At 41.8% G+C, this 18,368-nt stretch overlaps 1 protein-coding gene across 2 annotated transcripts in view; it reads right to left on the bottom strand.

Moving 5' to 3' along the window:
• The window catches only part of LOC138569361 (uncharacterized), a 309,424-nt gene that overhangs the window by 4,715 nt on the left and 286,341 nt on the right, over nt 1-18,368 (bottom strand). For both annotated transcript variants that reach the window (XM_069647278.1, XM_069647279.1), the window contains exon 52: nt 3,811-3,914. In XM_069647278.1, the coding sequence (XP_069503379.1) occupies nt 3,811-3,914 (104 nt within the window). The remainder of the gene's footprint in view (nt 1-3,810; nt 3,915-18,368) is intronic.

The raw sequence follows: 18,368 nt of genomic DNA, 5'->3' as shown, positions 1-18,368 counted from the left end.
GTTGGCATACAAACAAAAAGAAGAAAATGGGACACCAAGAAGAAAAATAGTTACTGGAATTAAAGATGGACCTTCAGGACTATCCTTAAGCTTTGTGGTTAGTAGGCATTCTCCTAGCAACAGCCAGACATTAATGTCACTACGTTTGTTGAGTAGTCCCTAAAGACCCTGCAATTCACAGGTAACCTGCATAATTACATATTTGCGACGTAATGGTGAGCATATGTCTTCAATGTGATCTCTAAAAGGGTCCACAGATATAGACTGTAAACCCCAGGTGCAGTCAATACTTCAAATTTATGAACGCCCTGAGTTTTCCTCCATCTGTGATTAGTCCATTAATGGTCATATACAATGACACTGGAAGGGATCATTAAAAATGAAAGTTGCGAAATGTTTAAGAGCCTGTTTAACATGTTAGTACAATTGCATGGGATCCTTTTTTTAACTGCAGCACCCATCACAAAACATACAGTGCCCCCCTCATCCGTTCCACATGCAGCCAATGACCACTCAGTGTGATGGCAACAAGTACCAGGCTTGTCCCCACTTTGGTGGATGCCTCTGTCACTTTTGCTCCCATTCTACTTTTAACCATGAAGGAAGAAATCACTCCCTTTTCCCCTTGGAGGTATTTGTTCTTTTTTTGGTAGTGCTGCTATTGGTAATGACAGCAGTGGCTCTAGCAAACGCACACCTGACAGCGTGACTCTCACCCCATTAGAGTCAGAGAGATATGAGAACGAGAGTGCCGAGAAAGGGAGTGCAGGAGAGGAAAAGTGGTAAATCGGTGTGTGTTGTACCCCGTACCACTTATTTTGTCAATAACATGGTTATTGATGTCTAACTATAGGCTTGTGAAATAATTCCTAACACAGGGACGTGGATAAATGTATTCCCAAAATTGTACACTTGGAAAGTATCTTGTTGATATACTTGAAGATTATAAGAGAACTTATTAAAATGTGTCAATCACTATCTGATGATGTACTATACAAAGCTAATCAAAAGAAAAAGATCCCCGGTATAAGCTCTGCCTAATGGGGAGCTATTACCCAGATCCGTCCCGGGAAAAGTACATCTCTATAAAGCGCTCTGTTATGTATCTGTTTTGGTGTATACCTCTGTAAAGGGCTCTGTTACTTCCGAAAGCTAGTTCCACGCTCAATAAATACCATAATAATACTAATATTAATAACATTAACACTTAAAGGATCTGTGTATTGTGTAATTTGTTGCTTCAAGTGAGTACTACACTGTTAATAAATCATATTTATTTTATTTAAAAAATAGTTCACATTAAAATAGAATTACATTGACAAAGGGAGAGGTCAGGTAGGAAGCTATCCTGTGTGCATACGCTCAAGCTGATCACATATATTGCTCCTGTGACTATTAACGTCACCCTCTTTGCGCGGTAACACTCAATACCAAAATCCTTATTAGAGCGGTGTCTATGTTATTCGAAGGTCTCAACCTACGTCATCTGGCTTCTTATGGGTATGTATACCTGTACGTTATGCATCGCAGGGGCTTCTGATTGCCAGTGAGTTTTCATTTCCCTTGCAATTCACAGCCGAATTACAGAGACACTGTTCAAATAAGGATTTTTGGCTTGAGTCCTACCGTGCAAAGAGAATTTCAATAATAGTCACGTGAGCAATATAGGTGAACAGCTTGGGCGTATACACACAGGATAGTTTCCTACCTGACCTCTCCCATTGTGATAAGGATGAAGCATTTTAAAAATAGACATTGGAATTTCGAAATGCTATGAACACTGTATTGTGGACCTATTATGTTCACTATTGTTTCAAATTGTGTGAATTTATCTTACAAGTGTAAAGTGGCTCCTATAGCTTTAACACCTGAAGAATGTTCCACATTCATAGATGAGGGAGCTGAAACATGACATGTTGGGTTCATAAAACATGCATTGATAAACTGATCTGAGTTAAAATACACATGGGCCTCATTACACGGTAGGCGGTAACCATGGCGCTATTATCCTTGGTGGATGGTGGAATTACCGCCCTACTCCAAGGTGAGCGGGGGCGGTAATTCCCCATTCACCAAGGCCCTTCCCCATTCCCATTTTTGCCCCCATAGGGCATAATGGGAATGGGGAAGTCGCTATTTACGGTACCGCAAATTGCGGTACCGTAATTAGCACCAAGGTCCCTTTGTGGCACCCTACTTTAACGGCTGGTAAAACCAGCCGTTAAAGTCGGATCCCGCAAAGGGAACTCGTAGTAATGCGGTAAGGGTTAACGGTCACCGGTGACCGTTAACCCTTACCGCCTTCCGTGTAATGAGGCCCATAATGTATTGTATTAATTCTGATTGTAAGTGAATTGGCTCATTTGAAGCTTCAAAAATCAGGATCGAGCATAACACTTTAGAGCTTATTTAGGACCCTACAATGTGAGGCAGCCAGTTTAGAGGTCCTACAATTGTATAAATACATCTCTAATTGTGGTTTTAAATAGAGATGTCATGGTTTAGAATGGTGAAGGTGTTCACGTGTGCAAGGAAAATTAACTTGGTGATTGTTCATTTGGCAAACAAAGATTAATTTGTATGTATTTTGCATAGTGGTTACTCCTATATTAGAAGACACAGTCAATGTAATTCTATTTTAATGTGAACTATGTTGTTGAATAAAATAAATACTTTTGCTGAAACAAATGAAACGATACACAGATCCTTTAAGTACTATGTAAAGCCCCAAATTCATTGATAGAATGATGAAACTGGTGGGCTCAGTATACTTGGAATTACAATAAGGTGGTTATCATTTTTCTCTGCTCTGTTATTTTTATTTTTCACTCTGAATATATGTATGAAAAGTGAAGCTTCTAGTTTGTGATGATTAGGATATCTTAGCACATTCATTTGAATAATAAATAGTTGGTCAAGTATTGGCCGAGTAGTGGCCTGAATATTAAGTCAAATATTATTTTATTATGTACATATCGCAAACCTAAAAACACATTTTCTAAAAGCAATATAAAGCATTGTAGTGTTTTCATTTCAACTGCACAATTTATGTAGATAAAACATAAGTGGCAGATCATAATCAATTATCTGCAAGCAACTGTTTGATATCATTTTGAAAAATTATTATTTCTAAACTCTTGTTATTTTTTATTAACTTTGCATTTGTTGAAAACTTTCTTTTGTAAAATTATTTCTGCATTGCTGTGTTATTTGTGTTAACTTTGCATTTGATGAAAACTTTCTTTACCTATTTGGCTTTAATTAGGTAAATGGATATTTTTTGTCTAAAGCCAGATATGTAAATAGTTCTAGAACTTTAGCTGAGTTACCCTTCAAAGGGAAATTGTATGGGTGCCCTACTACTAGGTTACTTTTCATTAGAGAGAAAATCTATAGCTACTTTTTTTGGAGTCTGCGATTGTTCGATCCTTTTTTTCCCACTCTTTTTTTCGAAGTAGTTTTCTTTGAAAAGACAATAAAGATACTGCACAAGACCCTCCACAGCAACACAACTATCAAATATTCCTTCTCGAATCTAGGTCTGCATTCAATAAATCACCAAAATAAAACAAATATTGCTGATATCATCACTGCTTGAGTTTGACAACATCGAAATAAGCATTCTTTTACCCTACCTTCAAATGTGGGTAAGTTGACTTTTATCCCTAACTATTTCCCCAAATAAAAACGTGTTCTTAGAAATACAACAGGACCATTTTTAAACTGACTTGAGGACAATCTTCTTACAACCCCTCCCCATACTCTGAGTTCGGAAATACAAAATATCATGCATCCATCGTTCTTCCTTACCTGCTTCGGCAGCTTGTGTAGTTAGGAATTCTATCTGGTAATTTGATACTGCTGCTTTGCTCTTAGCGGATAGTTGAAAGTACACTCCATCAAGTGCGGCTACACTGAAAAAGTAAGCGAAAGACAGAAAGATACATTACTGGCTTCCAGACTGAGCGTGTCAACCGAACTCCACGAGGTGCCTAAAAGAGAAAGACATTGTACAGCTGGTCTCTAAACCTAAGGTCCACATGATGCTTCCCACGTGCCAGCACCAAGTAACACGAGTAACCCCCAACTGTCATCTACCTATGTTTCCCTAGTCCCCCAGTGCCGCTCCTCCTGCTGCTTCTCCTTCTCACTACCAACCCACCCCTGTCACAAGAATGTGCCCCCTCCTGCAATCAAAGCTAGTCAATAAGAGTTACTGTTCAGGACCAGGTTCATCTCCACTTGCTAGCAGGTGGAGGTGTGTCCTCCACCCCCCTCCCCCACCATATCCCTCTACAACTTGCCACCACCCGGTCCGCCTTTTCCTGGAAGTGATACATTTGTATATGTGTATACATGTACATTACACATGTGTAAATACTGGCCCAATCCCCTGAGAATGTCCATCGTATTTATGATATGTTACCTTGTCAGTGCCCTGTGCCTATACTCCTTTGCAATACTCCTATACCACGATGGCTTACAGTCAACCATGTAATCAGTGTAACTTGTAAAGTCTGTCTCTGCCATACGCAATATAACCTCTGTATGGCATTTCTGATGCTAAATAAATACCTAGCAAAAGTAAGTTTAGACAAAGTCTCTGGTCTGAGAAAGTTGATGCCTATTGTAAGGGAACAATCATCCGGTCACGACTCATGAACCAAATAACTGATTTTATCCCCCTTGATTACAATCATTATCACATTGTATTACACAAACATATAGCGTCTCTGCATCCTAATGTTCATGACTGCCAGGCACATAATAGAAAATTAGTATTAACAGTTCACTAAATGTATCACTAAAGCCCAAAACAGCTGCTAGCTGAGAGGCAGTGTACAAGGAAGTATCTCAATCCCCTACCATTCCACAAAACTGCTACTGAATCAGGCAGCCAGTGTAAAAATGTCAACTATTGGTAGTAGTTGTGACATGCATGAGTAAGCTCGCCTTTCTGTTTGTACAACGGAACAAAAGCACCAAAGTACAAGTTTAGAATGCAAGGATTTGCTTTTTCTTTAAGGAATCACATGTTGGTCTGAAGGTCACATGGTAAACTCTGTATTCCATCTTGAGCAATCGTCTTGGATCATTGGAATACATTACAAAAAAAATGAATGTTCTCAGAGGAGGGAGTCCAGCACTCTTGATTTATTTGTCAAATTTGGGGTTTCAACCTATGTATCCCGTGGTAATCCAGAAGTGGACTCCTTGCTCACTGTGCCTTGTAGAGGCTCAGCTTCACCTCACTGACGAAGCCTGACTAGGCTGAAACACGTGTCTGGGGTTGCTGTTGGTACACTTGTTCAGAGGAGAATTGCCTAGCATTTCGGTTGTGGACTGCCCTTGTGGGTGGGACTAGACTGATATGCAAATGGATATTCTCCTCTGTGAAGGGTGCAGTGAGCTAAAACGTGGTTGTCGACTTTCCTAAGTGGAAGAAATTCCATAGAAAAGGGTATTTAACCCATGTTCGTTTTCAGTGGAGGGGCTCCCACACACTTCATTAAGATTGATATTGTGTAGAATTCTATCCCAATGTTGTCATCATATACCTGTACTACCCAACTGCATTCCCAGCCTGACTGTACTAACCCTTTACATTCTATCCCTTCCTTAATATAGTGTGTACCTGGCTTCAAGAAATGTGGCAGCCTCTGATGTAATCATTATGGGAGGCAGGGAAGTCCACGGGGAGTAGTAGTCGATGAGGCATGTATAGAGCAGGTTGACTGCATTGGTCCCATTATCTCAGTTATATGATCATATCATTTATAGTAGACCTATAATGTATAGGAGCGATGGCGGGGGGATTAATTTGGAGCAAATACAAGTCTAGTGAGGGTGATGCGTTCCCTTCCATTCATAGTTAATTAATCAAGACATTTTTACGTCTGCAATATCAAGAAATTAAATGGACTCTCAAGGAAGCGTAGCCCAGACTACATGCATGTGCATCAAGACACGGTTGCCTGTGTGTGGTGAATTGGTTCAGTGTGTGATGTGGACACACATATTTCCCTCGTTCCTTTGCTTTGCTAATGAAGACACCTGCCAGCGGTACTCAGGTCAAGGGCAGTTCCAAGGTGTGCCTTCGGAGAGGGTACACCTCGCTGATTCGTGTCTCAGAGAAATGTATCCAAGTAACTGGTGCAACATTTCAGGGTGGCAGAAGACATCCGTTTTTATTATCAGCAACCCTACATTTTGAGGTAGAAAATAGAGAAATGAGGGATTGCCACCGTATACCATTTGGCATCTAACATCTGTGTGGGAGGAGAAATTGAGAGCTTTCACATATACAAATTGTTGTATGTCCTCTCCTCACTGTATCCCTCGAATCCTTGCTGTGTCCCTTGTGCTGCTTTCAGGGGTGGGATGAGCTGATAGTAAAGGGGCACAAATGCAGGACTGCATCGCTATGATCACACAGTTTTGTGCTCAGCTGTCCCACTACACCATTCACAAAGTCAAAGCTATATACTGCCACAGGGAGCTGAGAAGGAGGGACTTTCAGTGATAATGTATCACTCATTGCCTAATTCACCCAGGGAAGGACAGGGTTGTTGCATGAGAGATAGAGCTGAACATGGCAGTGTGCGTGTTTGGGGATTAGTTAGCAATAAGAGGGTTATGTGTTTGTAGGAAAAGCTGAGAAATGTGACCAGGTCGTTCACTGGAGCCTAATTGGACTATGCTAGCAAAGGGGAGGAACAGGCGAAACAGGGTGCCTGGACAAAATACTTATAGCAACTTCAGAGCGTTGCAAGCATGGGTATGTGCAAACACAGAATCAGGCATGAGAGAATAGAGCCAGTCATAGTGCTTGCATAGAAGCAGAAGTGAGAGAGTGCATCCAGCCATAGTGCTTTTATGGAAGCAGAAGTGTTAGAATGTAGCCAGTTAATTCTTGCATAGAAGCAGAAGTGAGAGAATGGAGCCAGTTATAATGCTTGTACAGAAGTAGAAGTGAGAGAATAGAGCCAGTTTTAGTGCTTGTATAGGGGCTGCCATGAGAGAACAGAGCCAGCCACAGTGCTTGTATAGAGGCAGACATGAGAGAATGGAGTCCTTCATCGTGCTTGTATAGAAGCAGAAGTGAGAGAATGGATTGAGTTGTAGTGCTGTATAGAAGCAGAGGTGAGAAAATAGAGCCAGTCATAGTGCGTGTATAGAAACAGAATTGAGAGAATGGACAGTCTTTGTGCTTGTAAACAAGGAGAATGGACAGAATGGATCAAGTCATAGTGCTTGTAGAGAGGCAAAAGTGAGAAAATGGATCCCGTCATAGTGCTTGTATAGTACTAGAAAATAGAGAATGGAGTCCTTTGTAGTGCTTGCATAGTGGCAGAAGTGATATCATTGATCCAGGCCTAGTGCTTGTATAGAAGCATAAGTGAGAAAATAGAGCCAGTCATAGTGCTTGTATATAGGCAGAAGTGTGAGAATGGATCCAGTCATTGTGCATGTATCTAGGCAAAAATGAGAGACTGGATCCAGTCATAGTGCATGTATAGAAGCAGAAGCGAGAGAATAGAGCAAGTCACAGTGCGTGTTTAGAAGCAGAAGTGAGAGAATTGAGATAATCATAGTGCTTGTATAGAGGTGGAAGTGAGAGAATAGAGCCAGTCATAGTGCTTGTATAGAAGCAGAAGTGAAAGAATAGAGCCAATCATAGTGCTTGTATAGAGGTAGAAGTGAGAGAATAGAGCCAGTCATAGTGCTAGTATAGAAGCAGACTTGAGAGCGTGGAGTCAGCCTAAAAGCTTGTATGGAAGCAAAAGTGTTAGAATGGAGCCAGTTAATTCTTGTATAGAAGCAGAAGTGAGAGAATGGAGCCAGTTATAATGCTTGTATAGAAGTAGAAGTGAGAGAATAGAGCCAGTTCTAGTGCTTGTATAGAAGCTGCCATGAGAGAACAGAGCCAGTCATAGTGCTTGTATAGAGGCAGACGTGAGAGAATGGATAGAGTTGTAGTGCTGTATAGAAGCAGAGGTGAGAAAATAGAGCCAGTCATACTGCGTGTATAGAAACAGAATTGAGAAAATGGATCCAGTCGTAGTGCTGTATAGAAGCAAAGGTGGGAGAATAGAGCCAGTCATAGTGCTTGTATAGTACTACAAATTAGAGAATGGAGTCCTTTGTAGTGCTTGCATAGTGGTAGAAGTGAGATCATTGATCCAGGCATAGTGCTTGTATAGAAGCAGAAGTGAGAGAATAGAGCCAGTCATTGTGCTTGTATCTAGGCATTAGTGAGAGACTGGATCTAGTCATAGTGCATGTATAGAAGCAGAAGTGAGAGAATCGAGCCAGTCACAGTGCGTGTTTAGAAGCAGAAGCGAGAGAATTGAGATAATCATAGTGCTTGTATAGAGGTAGAAGTGAGAGAAAAGAGCCAGTCATAGTGCTTGTATAGAAGCATAAGTGAGAAAATTGATCCAGTCAAAGTGCTTGTATAGAAGCAGAAGTGAAAGAATAGAGCCAATCATAGTGCTTGTATAGAGGCAGAAGTGAGAGAATAGAGCCAGTCATAGTGCTTGTTTAGAAGCAGAAGTGAGGGAATGGATCCAGTCATTGTGTTTGTATCTAGGCAGAAGCGAGAGAATAGAACCAGTCACAGTGCGTTTATAGAGGCAGAAGTGAGAGAATGGAGTCCTTCTTAGTGCTTGCTTGGTGGCAGAAGTAAGATCATGATCCAGACATAATGCTTGTATAGAAGCAGAAGTGAGAGAATAGAGCCAGTGATAGTGGATTGTATATAGGCAGAAGTGAGAGAATGGATCCAGTTATTGTGCTTGTATCGAGGCAGAAGTGAGAGACTGGATCCAGTCATAGTGTATGTAAAGAAGCAAACGCGATAGAATGGAGCCAGTCACAGTGCTTGTATAGAAGCAGAAGTGAGAAAATGGATCCAGTCATAGTGCATGTATAGAAGCAGAAGCAAGAGATTAGAGCCAGTCATAGTGCGTTATAGAAGCAGAAGTGAGAAAATGGATCCAGTGATAGTGCTTGTATATAAGCAGAAGTGAGAGAATAGAGACAATCATAGTGCTTGTATAGAGGCAGAAGTGCAAGACTGGAGCCAGGCATAGTTCTTGTATAGAAGGAGACATGAGAGAATCGAGTCAGGCATAGTTCTTGTATTTATTTATGAACAGGTTAGTGATCGGTAAAGAAACACAGTACATGAGAAAACAACTGTGGCAAGAATAATCCGGAATTCAGGGTTCTCAGCATCAGGTCAAGGTGACACATGAGTAGATTCATTGCCAGTCGGTGAACAGCATAATTGTTCTCACACCAACTGTGGACAACACTTACACAGAACATAGTGTAAATACAAGGCTTTATTTTTGACTCCCCGCCCCGGGTCATAATGTGCTAAAGATAGGCATACAAGTGTTATACATATTTTAGAACCTTTTTTTTTATACTGTAGGGGATTTTTGCTATTTTTCCAAGAACTACCCTTGGAGGTAAGGAACGGATGACCATTTCCATCATGCATTCTTTCCCATTTGCTTTTATGCCTGCATCACATTTTCCTACTTGTGTAAAATCAATGGATTCCTGGGGAATCTGTCTGTTTTTAGCATCTGTTAAATTCTATTGAAATCCACTATAAATGCCTTATACAAGTCTAACTTGTGGGGGGGCTTTGTGCTGTTTTCAAGCACAAAAGATAAAACAAGCATATTAACCTGGATCAGCCACGTGGCCCATGCTTGCTTTGCACTTCATTCTGCAAATGGTGAAAATGACATGGAGGCGACCAAAAGTGCTCAGAATTGCAAAATGAGGTGGTCTCCTCCGTGAAATATACACTTCATTGAAAATATCCCTCCCACTATATGCTCTACGCCAGCTATTTACATGAAGTTGAAATATACTGCTCAGTATGTATAGCAAGAGAGAGGAGGCGTGTAGAGGGGTTACACTATTACACAGCCACTTTAGTGGGTGTGCAGTTATGGTTAAGTTGCTGTTTCCATAGGAAGAACACTTTTTGGGTGGCTTATAACTTCGCTCCCCCTGGACGAATCCTCACCAAACTTTGCAAAAAAAGTATATGGCCCACTCTGAATTATTTTGCAAAGTTTGGTCTAGGGGGGGCAAAGTTATAGGGTAGGGTCCGAAAACGTTTTTTTTCCCATAGACTGAATGGGGGAAAACTTTGCACACGGCTAGAGGCCAAACCGCTGGACGGAATTGCACCAAATTTGAGGCAGTGGCAGGGGCTTGGGTGTGAAAGCATGCTTTTGCAAATTTTGTGACAATCCATCCAGTAGTTCCCTTAAAAACAATCAAAAAGTATGTCTCTAAAAATTAGTGATATCTATGTCTGCTCCGCGGTCACACTTCCCTGTTCGCTCTGTGGAGAATGTTGCAATTGGCTATTCCGTGGTGTGCTGCCCGCGACCATGTTGCGCTTTCACCGATTGGTTGTGGCACTACGTGAAGCGCGTCGTAATCTTTCTATACGTCCGCCATGTTTACTTTTTTTCTGTTGAACGCGAACATCAGCGCTAACATACCTAAACGAAGAAGGCACCAATGCACTTATAACACTTATGGAACACTGTTTCGAAAGATGAGCGTTAATGAGACGTGGTAGTAGAAAGTCAAACGTTGAAGTATTCTTGCTAGCACTGTCATACGGTACAGTGGGACTTGCTACTCATTGTACGAAATGAACTTAAAACGTCCATTTTACAATCCATAAACAACATTACTGCGGTCAGACTGGTGGGAATCTGAGGCAGCCACCTGCTCTATTTCATACACACAGCCCTTATGCACGTGTACGCCAGTAGCGTTTCTCATAAATAGACGCTGATATGTTGTTGTAAAATGAGAATGTATTTGCATTCGGAGTGAAGGCCACTGCATTTTCTCTTTTCAGCACAAGCTCAGTACGGCCACATGTTTGTCGACACCCATAAGGGTCCCTTGTTTTTTAACCTTGAGGTACAGGGAAAGAGTAGAAAGAATGTACGAGTAACAGTTTGAAAAACTTATCGTTTGATAAGGTTATGCTTCAAAAACTTTTGCGCCGACCATGGGAAATTAGTTCCTGAACAGGCAGTCTTCCACATACACTAGTGTCTGACTACAGCGAACACAATAGAGGCGCTCCACATCATGTAAGTGTATTTTTGCCACCTATATTCTGAATTGACGTTATGTTTTAGTTTGTAAAAAAAATATATTTTCCCTAATGTTTTACAAGTTTTATGTGCCGTTGCAATTTTTTTCCTATTATGGACATTGCACATTGTCGCCTTTTGTAGGGTGCCACTACATTTCTCCAAATTAAAATAATATTTAATAAGAAAGGTATGTGTTAGAATTTTTTTTTGTGCACAGGTTGTGCAGTGATACACATTGTATTTCCCCTTCCACCGCGCAGCTACTTCCAAAGAAAAATTGTATTATTAATAACGACGTTCCAGCTTTCTGTGCCGTTCGATTTATTTTTCGAATTATGGACATTGCACATTGTCGCAGTCCCTAGGGTCCCACTACATTTCCTCCTTTTGAATTAATTTTTTACTGAAAATGTTATGTAGTACAACTGTGGTTTATCCAAAGGTTGCATATTCATACATCTTTTAATTCACATTTCCTCCTCAGATACTTTCTTCCCTATTGTGATTGTCACGGATTACAGATGCCAAGTGACGGGTTCTTGAACCGTCAAATGCAACTGTTCATAACCGGCTGTCTGAGCATCATAATTCACTGGGATGATCGTGTGGGCCCTCTGTGTCCCTATGCTGCTGTCGTTATAAGAAGTAACATTCCATCCTTTCTGGTGCTGTAGATCACAGCGGTTGACGTCGTCTTGCACATCAGTGTGGGAGGAAAACGACTATTGTGGCGGCAACGCTTACTTTCTGTGTGTGGAAAAAAACAACGTGACCGTTAATATTGTCATTGTCGACTAAAGAGACAAACTTAATACTTCTATGGAAAGGTGAATAGTGCCATCTTTTCGCACAGTTCATTGTGAAACAAAACTACTTTACTACTTGCATAGGGCGATGTTTTCGCTCACTTTATTGTGAAATAAAACTACCGGACACATTTTTAAATGTTAGTGTTTTCTTTACAAATTTACTCTCTGTTTGCACAATGTGGCATGCTACGTTGCAGGTCGCAATGTGTTCTTTTGTAGGTGCTACATCACGGCATGTACGTCCATATGGACGCATTTGTTTAAGCTGCCAAGGAACGTTATGGAGAAAGGTACTCCATACCACTTGCATTGGCTACGGGAGGGTCAGGCCCATCTCATATGCATTAGTGCCTTCAGGCCAATTTCTGTCACCGTCAGCCCAATTTCTGTCATCCAGATGCCCTATGCACAGCAATGTTTGTACGATAATATATGGTTACACCCTCCCAATACACATATCTTCACACTTTCTACCTGTGTCTTATGTGTCGAAAGGTGAGTGGTAATGGTGTTGCATCCAGTATTTATGACGTCATTGCGCTTCGCATCGATTTTTTTTTTTGGCATTTTATGTCAACGTAAGTACACTACTCCTTTGCTGTTTTTACGCACATTTTTACAGAAAAAAATTAATACATGTACAACACATGTATGTAAAGGTCATTGACAACGACTGAAAAGCTTTGTATTGTTCATGTGATAGTCTTTTCATATTTAACGGTACAGCTTCCGTCTCTGAGGGGTAGCCTCTATGTATGGGTAGTGCCCACAATGTCGGGGATATGGCTACTGGTCTTTACTGCAAGGGAGAAAACATTGCATTGAGGTTGCCATGTTCACCAGGGACTGCCTTTCTGGTAAACGTCTTGCTCATAACCACACATTTAGCAAGGAACACAAATGTGGTGCTGCCATAACGGTAACACAGTTTCTTTTTTGCTTTCTGCAGCCTGCAATGGAAAGTGAAGAAGGCTTTCTATCCAATGCCCGTCTTCCGTTTGTATGGTGGCCATCTTGAAAAAGGATTTGTTTTCTTCAGCCGGGAACGCTGGAGGCATTTCGGTTGAAGACAAAAAATCTTCTTTCTTGGTACCACAAATTACTGCTGTAAAATCTCGATTGCCAATGGCATGCATCCCCCACTCTTTGGGGAGGAATGGGGGAGAATGGACCTGAAATGTCGGTATGCACTCTTGCTTATATTGTGTTGCACACTTGCATTGTGGAGTTCTGCGGCGGACATTTTGCAGTTAAAAGTTCTTACAACAATACCCAATGTACTTTCGCACTATCAACCAGTTACACATGTCATTGTGAAGTGTGTATGGCTATTCGAACACGCCCCCATGCTATACGTCAGCATATGATAATGTGGAATTCTTCGAAAGGTGGGCAGTTACTTAAAATGTTCCTTTACAGTCGTATGCTTACGTGTTACTATTAGAACCCTGATAAAGGTAGCCGAAAATTTTTGTTAAAGTAATGTTATGATGCATTTATACTACTAAAAACCTATCGCATGCAGTTAAAAAAAGTTTTTTAGAGGTACGTTATGGTTACATTGCCCTCCCAAAAACCTGTAAAATTCACTACAAAAAAACTTTGTTGAGGGGACATTATGGTTAAGTTGCCCTACAAAAAACCTGTGCTCTCAGAGCATTGTTCTGGAGAACCTGTATTTTTTTAATGGTTTGTTTATTCGCTCCGATGTACAGTGCATTACAATAATCCAATTTGGAAAGTATGAGGGCTCTAGCCAGCGTGAGGCAACTGTCAATGGAGAGGATGTGATGTGATGTCATCTTTCTTGTCCTGGGTGTTAGTGTTAGCAGTGCACAGTGGTGCAGGCAGTTATGGTTGCTTAGCTTACCATAATGGGGCACTGTGCAGTGTTTTTTGGTTTCACTGTGAAGTATAACATCCCTTCAAGAAAGTTTTTTTTACTGAATGTACATATATATATATATATATATATATATAGCAGGCAACAAAAACAAATAGGCTAAACATGTGATGTCGTCAGTGATGTCATCAGTGACATTTCAGAGGACAGCTTTCATGTTCTAAGGGGGCTCAGTCTGCCATTACTGGCGAATTTCAGGGGTTTTTCGTTTTTAATTTGAACCACAATGGGGAGGGCGAACATTTTCTTTTAGTGAAGTGCACAGGTTTTTCGTAGGGCAACTTAACCTTAACGTCCCCTCAACAAAGTTTTTTTTGTAGTGTATATATATATATATACTGTGTTGGGGTAATGGCCCCTTCAAGAGAAGGGAGACCGAGTTTCAACACCAAACTGTGCTACTCTTTTCTGTTTCAAGATTAAGGGAACTCCAGTGGAAACGGGCAAGGAGGAGCAAAAGCTCTAGGCAGCAGATGGAGGGCAGGGCGCACAAAGGCGGAGTAGGATGCTGAAGCAAAGGGTGTGACTGGGGAAATAGCCAGTCATAGAGTTGGCTAAATATGGGGATAGACCATGTTAATGTTAAAGGAATTTGTACCGCGCACTATCACCCCCAGAGTGGTCCCCTGGCGCTCTTGGACCAAAGGAGCAGAGGAGAAACCCAATGGTTATTCTGGAGCCCAGAAGGTGATGCAGTGGGGAAGTCTAAGCTTGCTGTCAAAGAGGACCCTAAGGTTCTGGGATTAGGGGGTGTGGGAGAGTAGGTCCAGGGGAAAGGAACATTGTTTTTTGTATTTATTTGGTTAGTTTCTCAGACACCTATATAGGGTGAGCCAATACCCTTTCAGGGGGCCTTTACATAATTTCACATCAGTGTAGGCATGTTCATGTGGGTGAGAGGGTATGGGGTAGAATATGCTCCTTCGCTGGCTAGTGATTGGAGCTTGAGCCTGGTCTTACATAGTTTCACTGATGGAAATGCCTTGATGCCAGGAGAAAGGGCAGTCCAGTTGGGGAGGGGCCCGTAGGAAGAAGGAGCAGAGAGCGAGGGGTCACGGGGATCTTCAGGGGACAGGGAAATTGCTGGGAGTTGTAGTGTGGAGAGCCCAATTAGGAGAATATAAGGAGATGCAATTGGCTAGGTAGTGGGGGACTAGGCCATGGATAGATTTGAGATCAAGGAGTGGAAACGTGAAGAGGGAATGATTTAAGTGTAGCACGGACACATATCTTTCTCCATCTGCTTTAGTTTTGCTATGTGACAAATGAGGTGAATGTGAAAATGTTTAGAAATAATCTGACCACCAGTATGAAATGCTATATTATTTCTAAAACAATGGCAAGGAGAGAAAATAGATGTAGTTAGGTGCCAAGTTGCTGACTTTGGAACCAGAAGAACTGAATCCTAATATATCTTGGTCAAATGACTTTGTCTCCATGAACTTCAGTATTAGAGCACCAGCACATACCTGCTTCCCCTCTTTTCCACTGACCGCACTTCAAAGATCTTACAGCACTTTCCACCCAGCCTCCAGTGCTATCACTATAGTGGTGATGAAACAGTGAGGTGGTTAGTGTAGATGACCCACTATCAATGTTGTTTCACATGTCACAGTGGGGGATACATGGGCGACCACTCCCCCCCCCGCTAACCAGCAGTTATGGTAAAGCAGCCGAGGCACCATGGTTCCCCCAAAACTCATAGACCTTGCATTCTTTCTTGTTCCCCACACATGTCCTTCATCGCTTGCAGTGTCCTTCTCTCTTCCCGCCTGTGTTTTCCTACCTATACCACAGACAGATTAAAGCCCATTTGGCCCACCTTGTAATCTTCAATCTTTGGCTACTCTGGTGAAGGTAAGACCATTACCCATTGCTCTCTATGCAATTACACATTGAATGTGCATTGGAATGCAGGGGATTACTGGGTTTACTGCCATGCGTTACTGTATAGAGCCACATATTTACATTGCGGTGAGTTGCTACTTTGTATTCTGGACAAGTTTGCAACTGCATGTGTTTGTGTATTGTGGATAATCAATAAGGAATCTCCTCACCATTAAATTGTATGTATGCTTTCTTTTCTGTTTTAAAAGAGAGGCCATGTCAAGCGTGTCTCTTGCAAGTTTCTCCACTTCTTGGCGTTGTCCAGTGCTTGCTTCTCAGAGGTTTTGTGACACCCACATGTTCTGTAAGCACTCTAACCAGCCTCTGCGCTCTGTTTGACAATAGTATTTTAGAGGCGCTTCGCTCCCCCTTGGCTTTGACTTCTAAGGGGTGCTGGTAGGCTGATATCAACCTCTTGTCTTTCTAAGGCAAGTTTTCTTGAAAGAATGTCACCAGTCTCCTGGCTTTGTCAGGGATGTGCTTCTCAGAGACTTTCACCAGCTTCTTGGCTTTGCCAGACATTTTTTCTTCAGACTTCCAGCAGACTCTTGGCTTCATCTGGCATGTGTGCAAAAGCCTCTGGGCTTTGTCAGGCAGCCTCGGGCTTTGGCAGGCAAGGGCTCTTCAACCACGTCCACAGCATCTTGGTTGTGTCACATTTTTAAGAGATTTTCATGTAAGGGTTGCTGGTGGACCAGCTGACCGGCCATCTTCTTCAGCTACCAGTTGGTCTGGCGATGCTTCTGATTCCTGCATGTTGGCTCTGCATCAAGGCAGACATGCCCCCCTGAATTGTGTGTCCTTTTTATGTTACATCTGCTTGCTTCCCATTGCTGCTAGGGGTCCTTGCTCCAAGTTCTTTGGGTGGCTTTAAGCCACAAGCTTTTCCCTAACATTTCTTTGGTTGTTTCCCTTGTCGAGTGGAGGTGGCAGCATTTTGTTTTTTCATTCCAAAGTGCGTCAGAGCATTGCAGGGTGAATGTGCCAGATCAACTGATAATGACTAATGGCTTTACTTTAAATTATCGTTCATGCTTAACAGAGGGGTGATTTATCATAGTACATGTGTATGCATACATGTATATATTTGAACTCTGTTTGAATACTAGGAATTTCTAAAACTCCCCAAGCCTAACACACAGTGGGCGCTACACTGCTCAGACATTGTCCGCCAGTATGGTGTAGCGATTGATCACTGACATGTCCATCAAGCGGAGTGAAAAGGCAGACAGAAGACCATGTGAACACATTCCTCCCAGGGGCATAGCCCAGGTATCTGTTTGCAACTGTATGTTCGATGTTTTACTGCATTTGCTGCCTACTATTGCAAATGAAAGAGAGACTGTGCTACCCATGTTTTATACTGATCTCATCCAAAATGACATGTCTGCTATGTGTCACCCATATTCCAAGCCTTCATCACTGTTCTTTCCTGGTAATCTCTTTGTAACATATATATTGGACATTTCAAATACTATGTATGCAAGCAAAAATATATTAATTCGAAATTAAAAAAATACCCCAATTGTGGTACCGGACATACAGCGAGTTATTGGCGCGATCAGTTCCTCAATGAATACAATCCATAATGGAAAGATCTGTTGTCAAGACAAAGCTGCCATGTGACATACATTGATAATACTACATACTAAAATGTCATAAAATTTCCTTTCCATTGCTTTTTCCAATGCATCAGTGTTCCCTAGATTTCTGGACATGAAGAAAGAGTGTGCTCTACCCCAGGGTTGATTACACACTGTTCACATTTAACCTGTGTCTCTTCCCGGCTTATTGTTATATAGTTCTAAGAGGAATGTGAGTTTCCAGATCCATAATCGGGACTATATTAAGCTTGGGCTTTGGTGCTCCCTTAATTATAGCATTAGCATACAATTTGTAAAGGAGCAATTTCTGATAGTCAGTTAGAGGTTTCGATGAGAGAATGATTACCACTTCCCTCGCTGATTGCATTTTAACCATGACTGGATGTTCGAAGTTGGATGATGGGAATTGCTTTTCTAGCTGGTTTTGGAGGAAGGCAATTGTATTTATTGGGGAAACTACTGCAGTGTCTTTCTGTCTGCAATTGGTCCATTCATGGTCCCATGCCATGAAATCGTGTCTTGCCTTGTCCTATCTTTGTTTCTAGTTGACCATTAGTAAACAATCTCGGAAGTCCAATGATTCCCGAAGACAGCCATGGGTTAATGCGAGGCTACGGTCATTTGGGTTAAGCTTACCAAGAAAGTTCAGCCGTTTACTGTCTAGCTCATTACAAATTACAAAGAGATGATTGATACGTTTCACCCAGATTATAATGCTTTCTTGCCCATGAGGTATTTGGGGTTTGCCTCATCATATCACATGCTCAATGCTCCAAGCACGTACTACAATCCAGTGTTATACTACATCACCAATAGTATATTTCAGGTGAGAAGTAGGGATGGTGCCTGGTGAAGGGCGTGCCTCGGGGAAGGATTGAGTCTCAATGCAGGATAAGCCCTGATTTGCCTCAAGGCAGTGGAGTACCTATGGACAAGGACAGGCCTCAGAGCAGGGATGGGCCTTGAAGCAGGGGTGCACCTGGAAGCAGGGAGAGATCTCAAAACAGGGCTG

The sequence above is a fragment of the Ambystoma mexicanum genome, chromosome 2q, assembly GCF_040938575.1.
Source record: "Ambystoma mexicanum isolate Mex_15411 chromosome 2q, UKY_AmexF1_1, whole genome shotgun sequence".
Taxonomy (NCBI): Eukaryota; Metazoa; Chordata; class Amphibia; order Caudata; family Ambystomatidae; genus Ambystoma; species Ambystoma mexicanum.
Note: the sequence above shows the minus strand (reverse complement) of the source record. Positions and strands in the feature narration are given on the sequence as shown.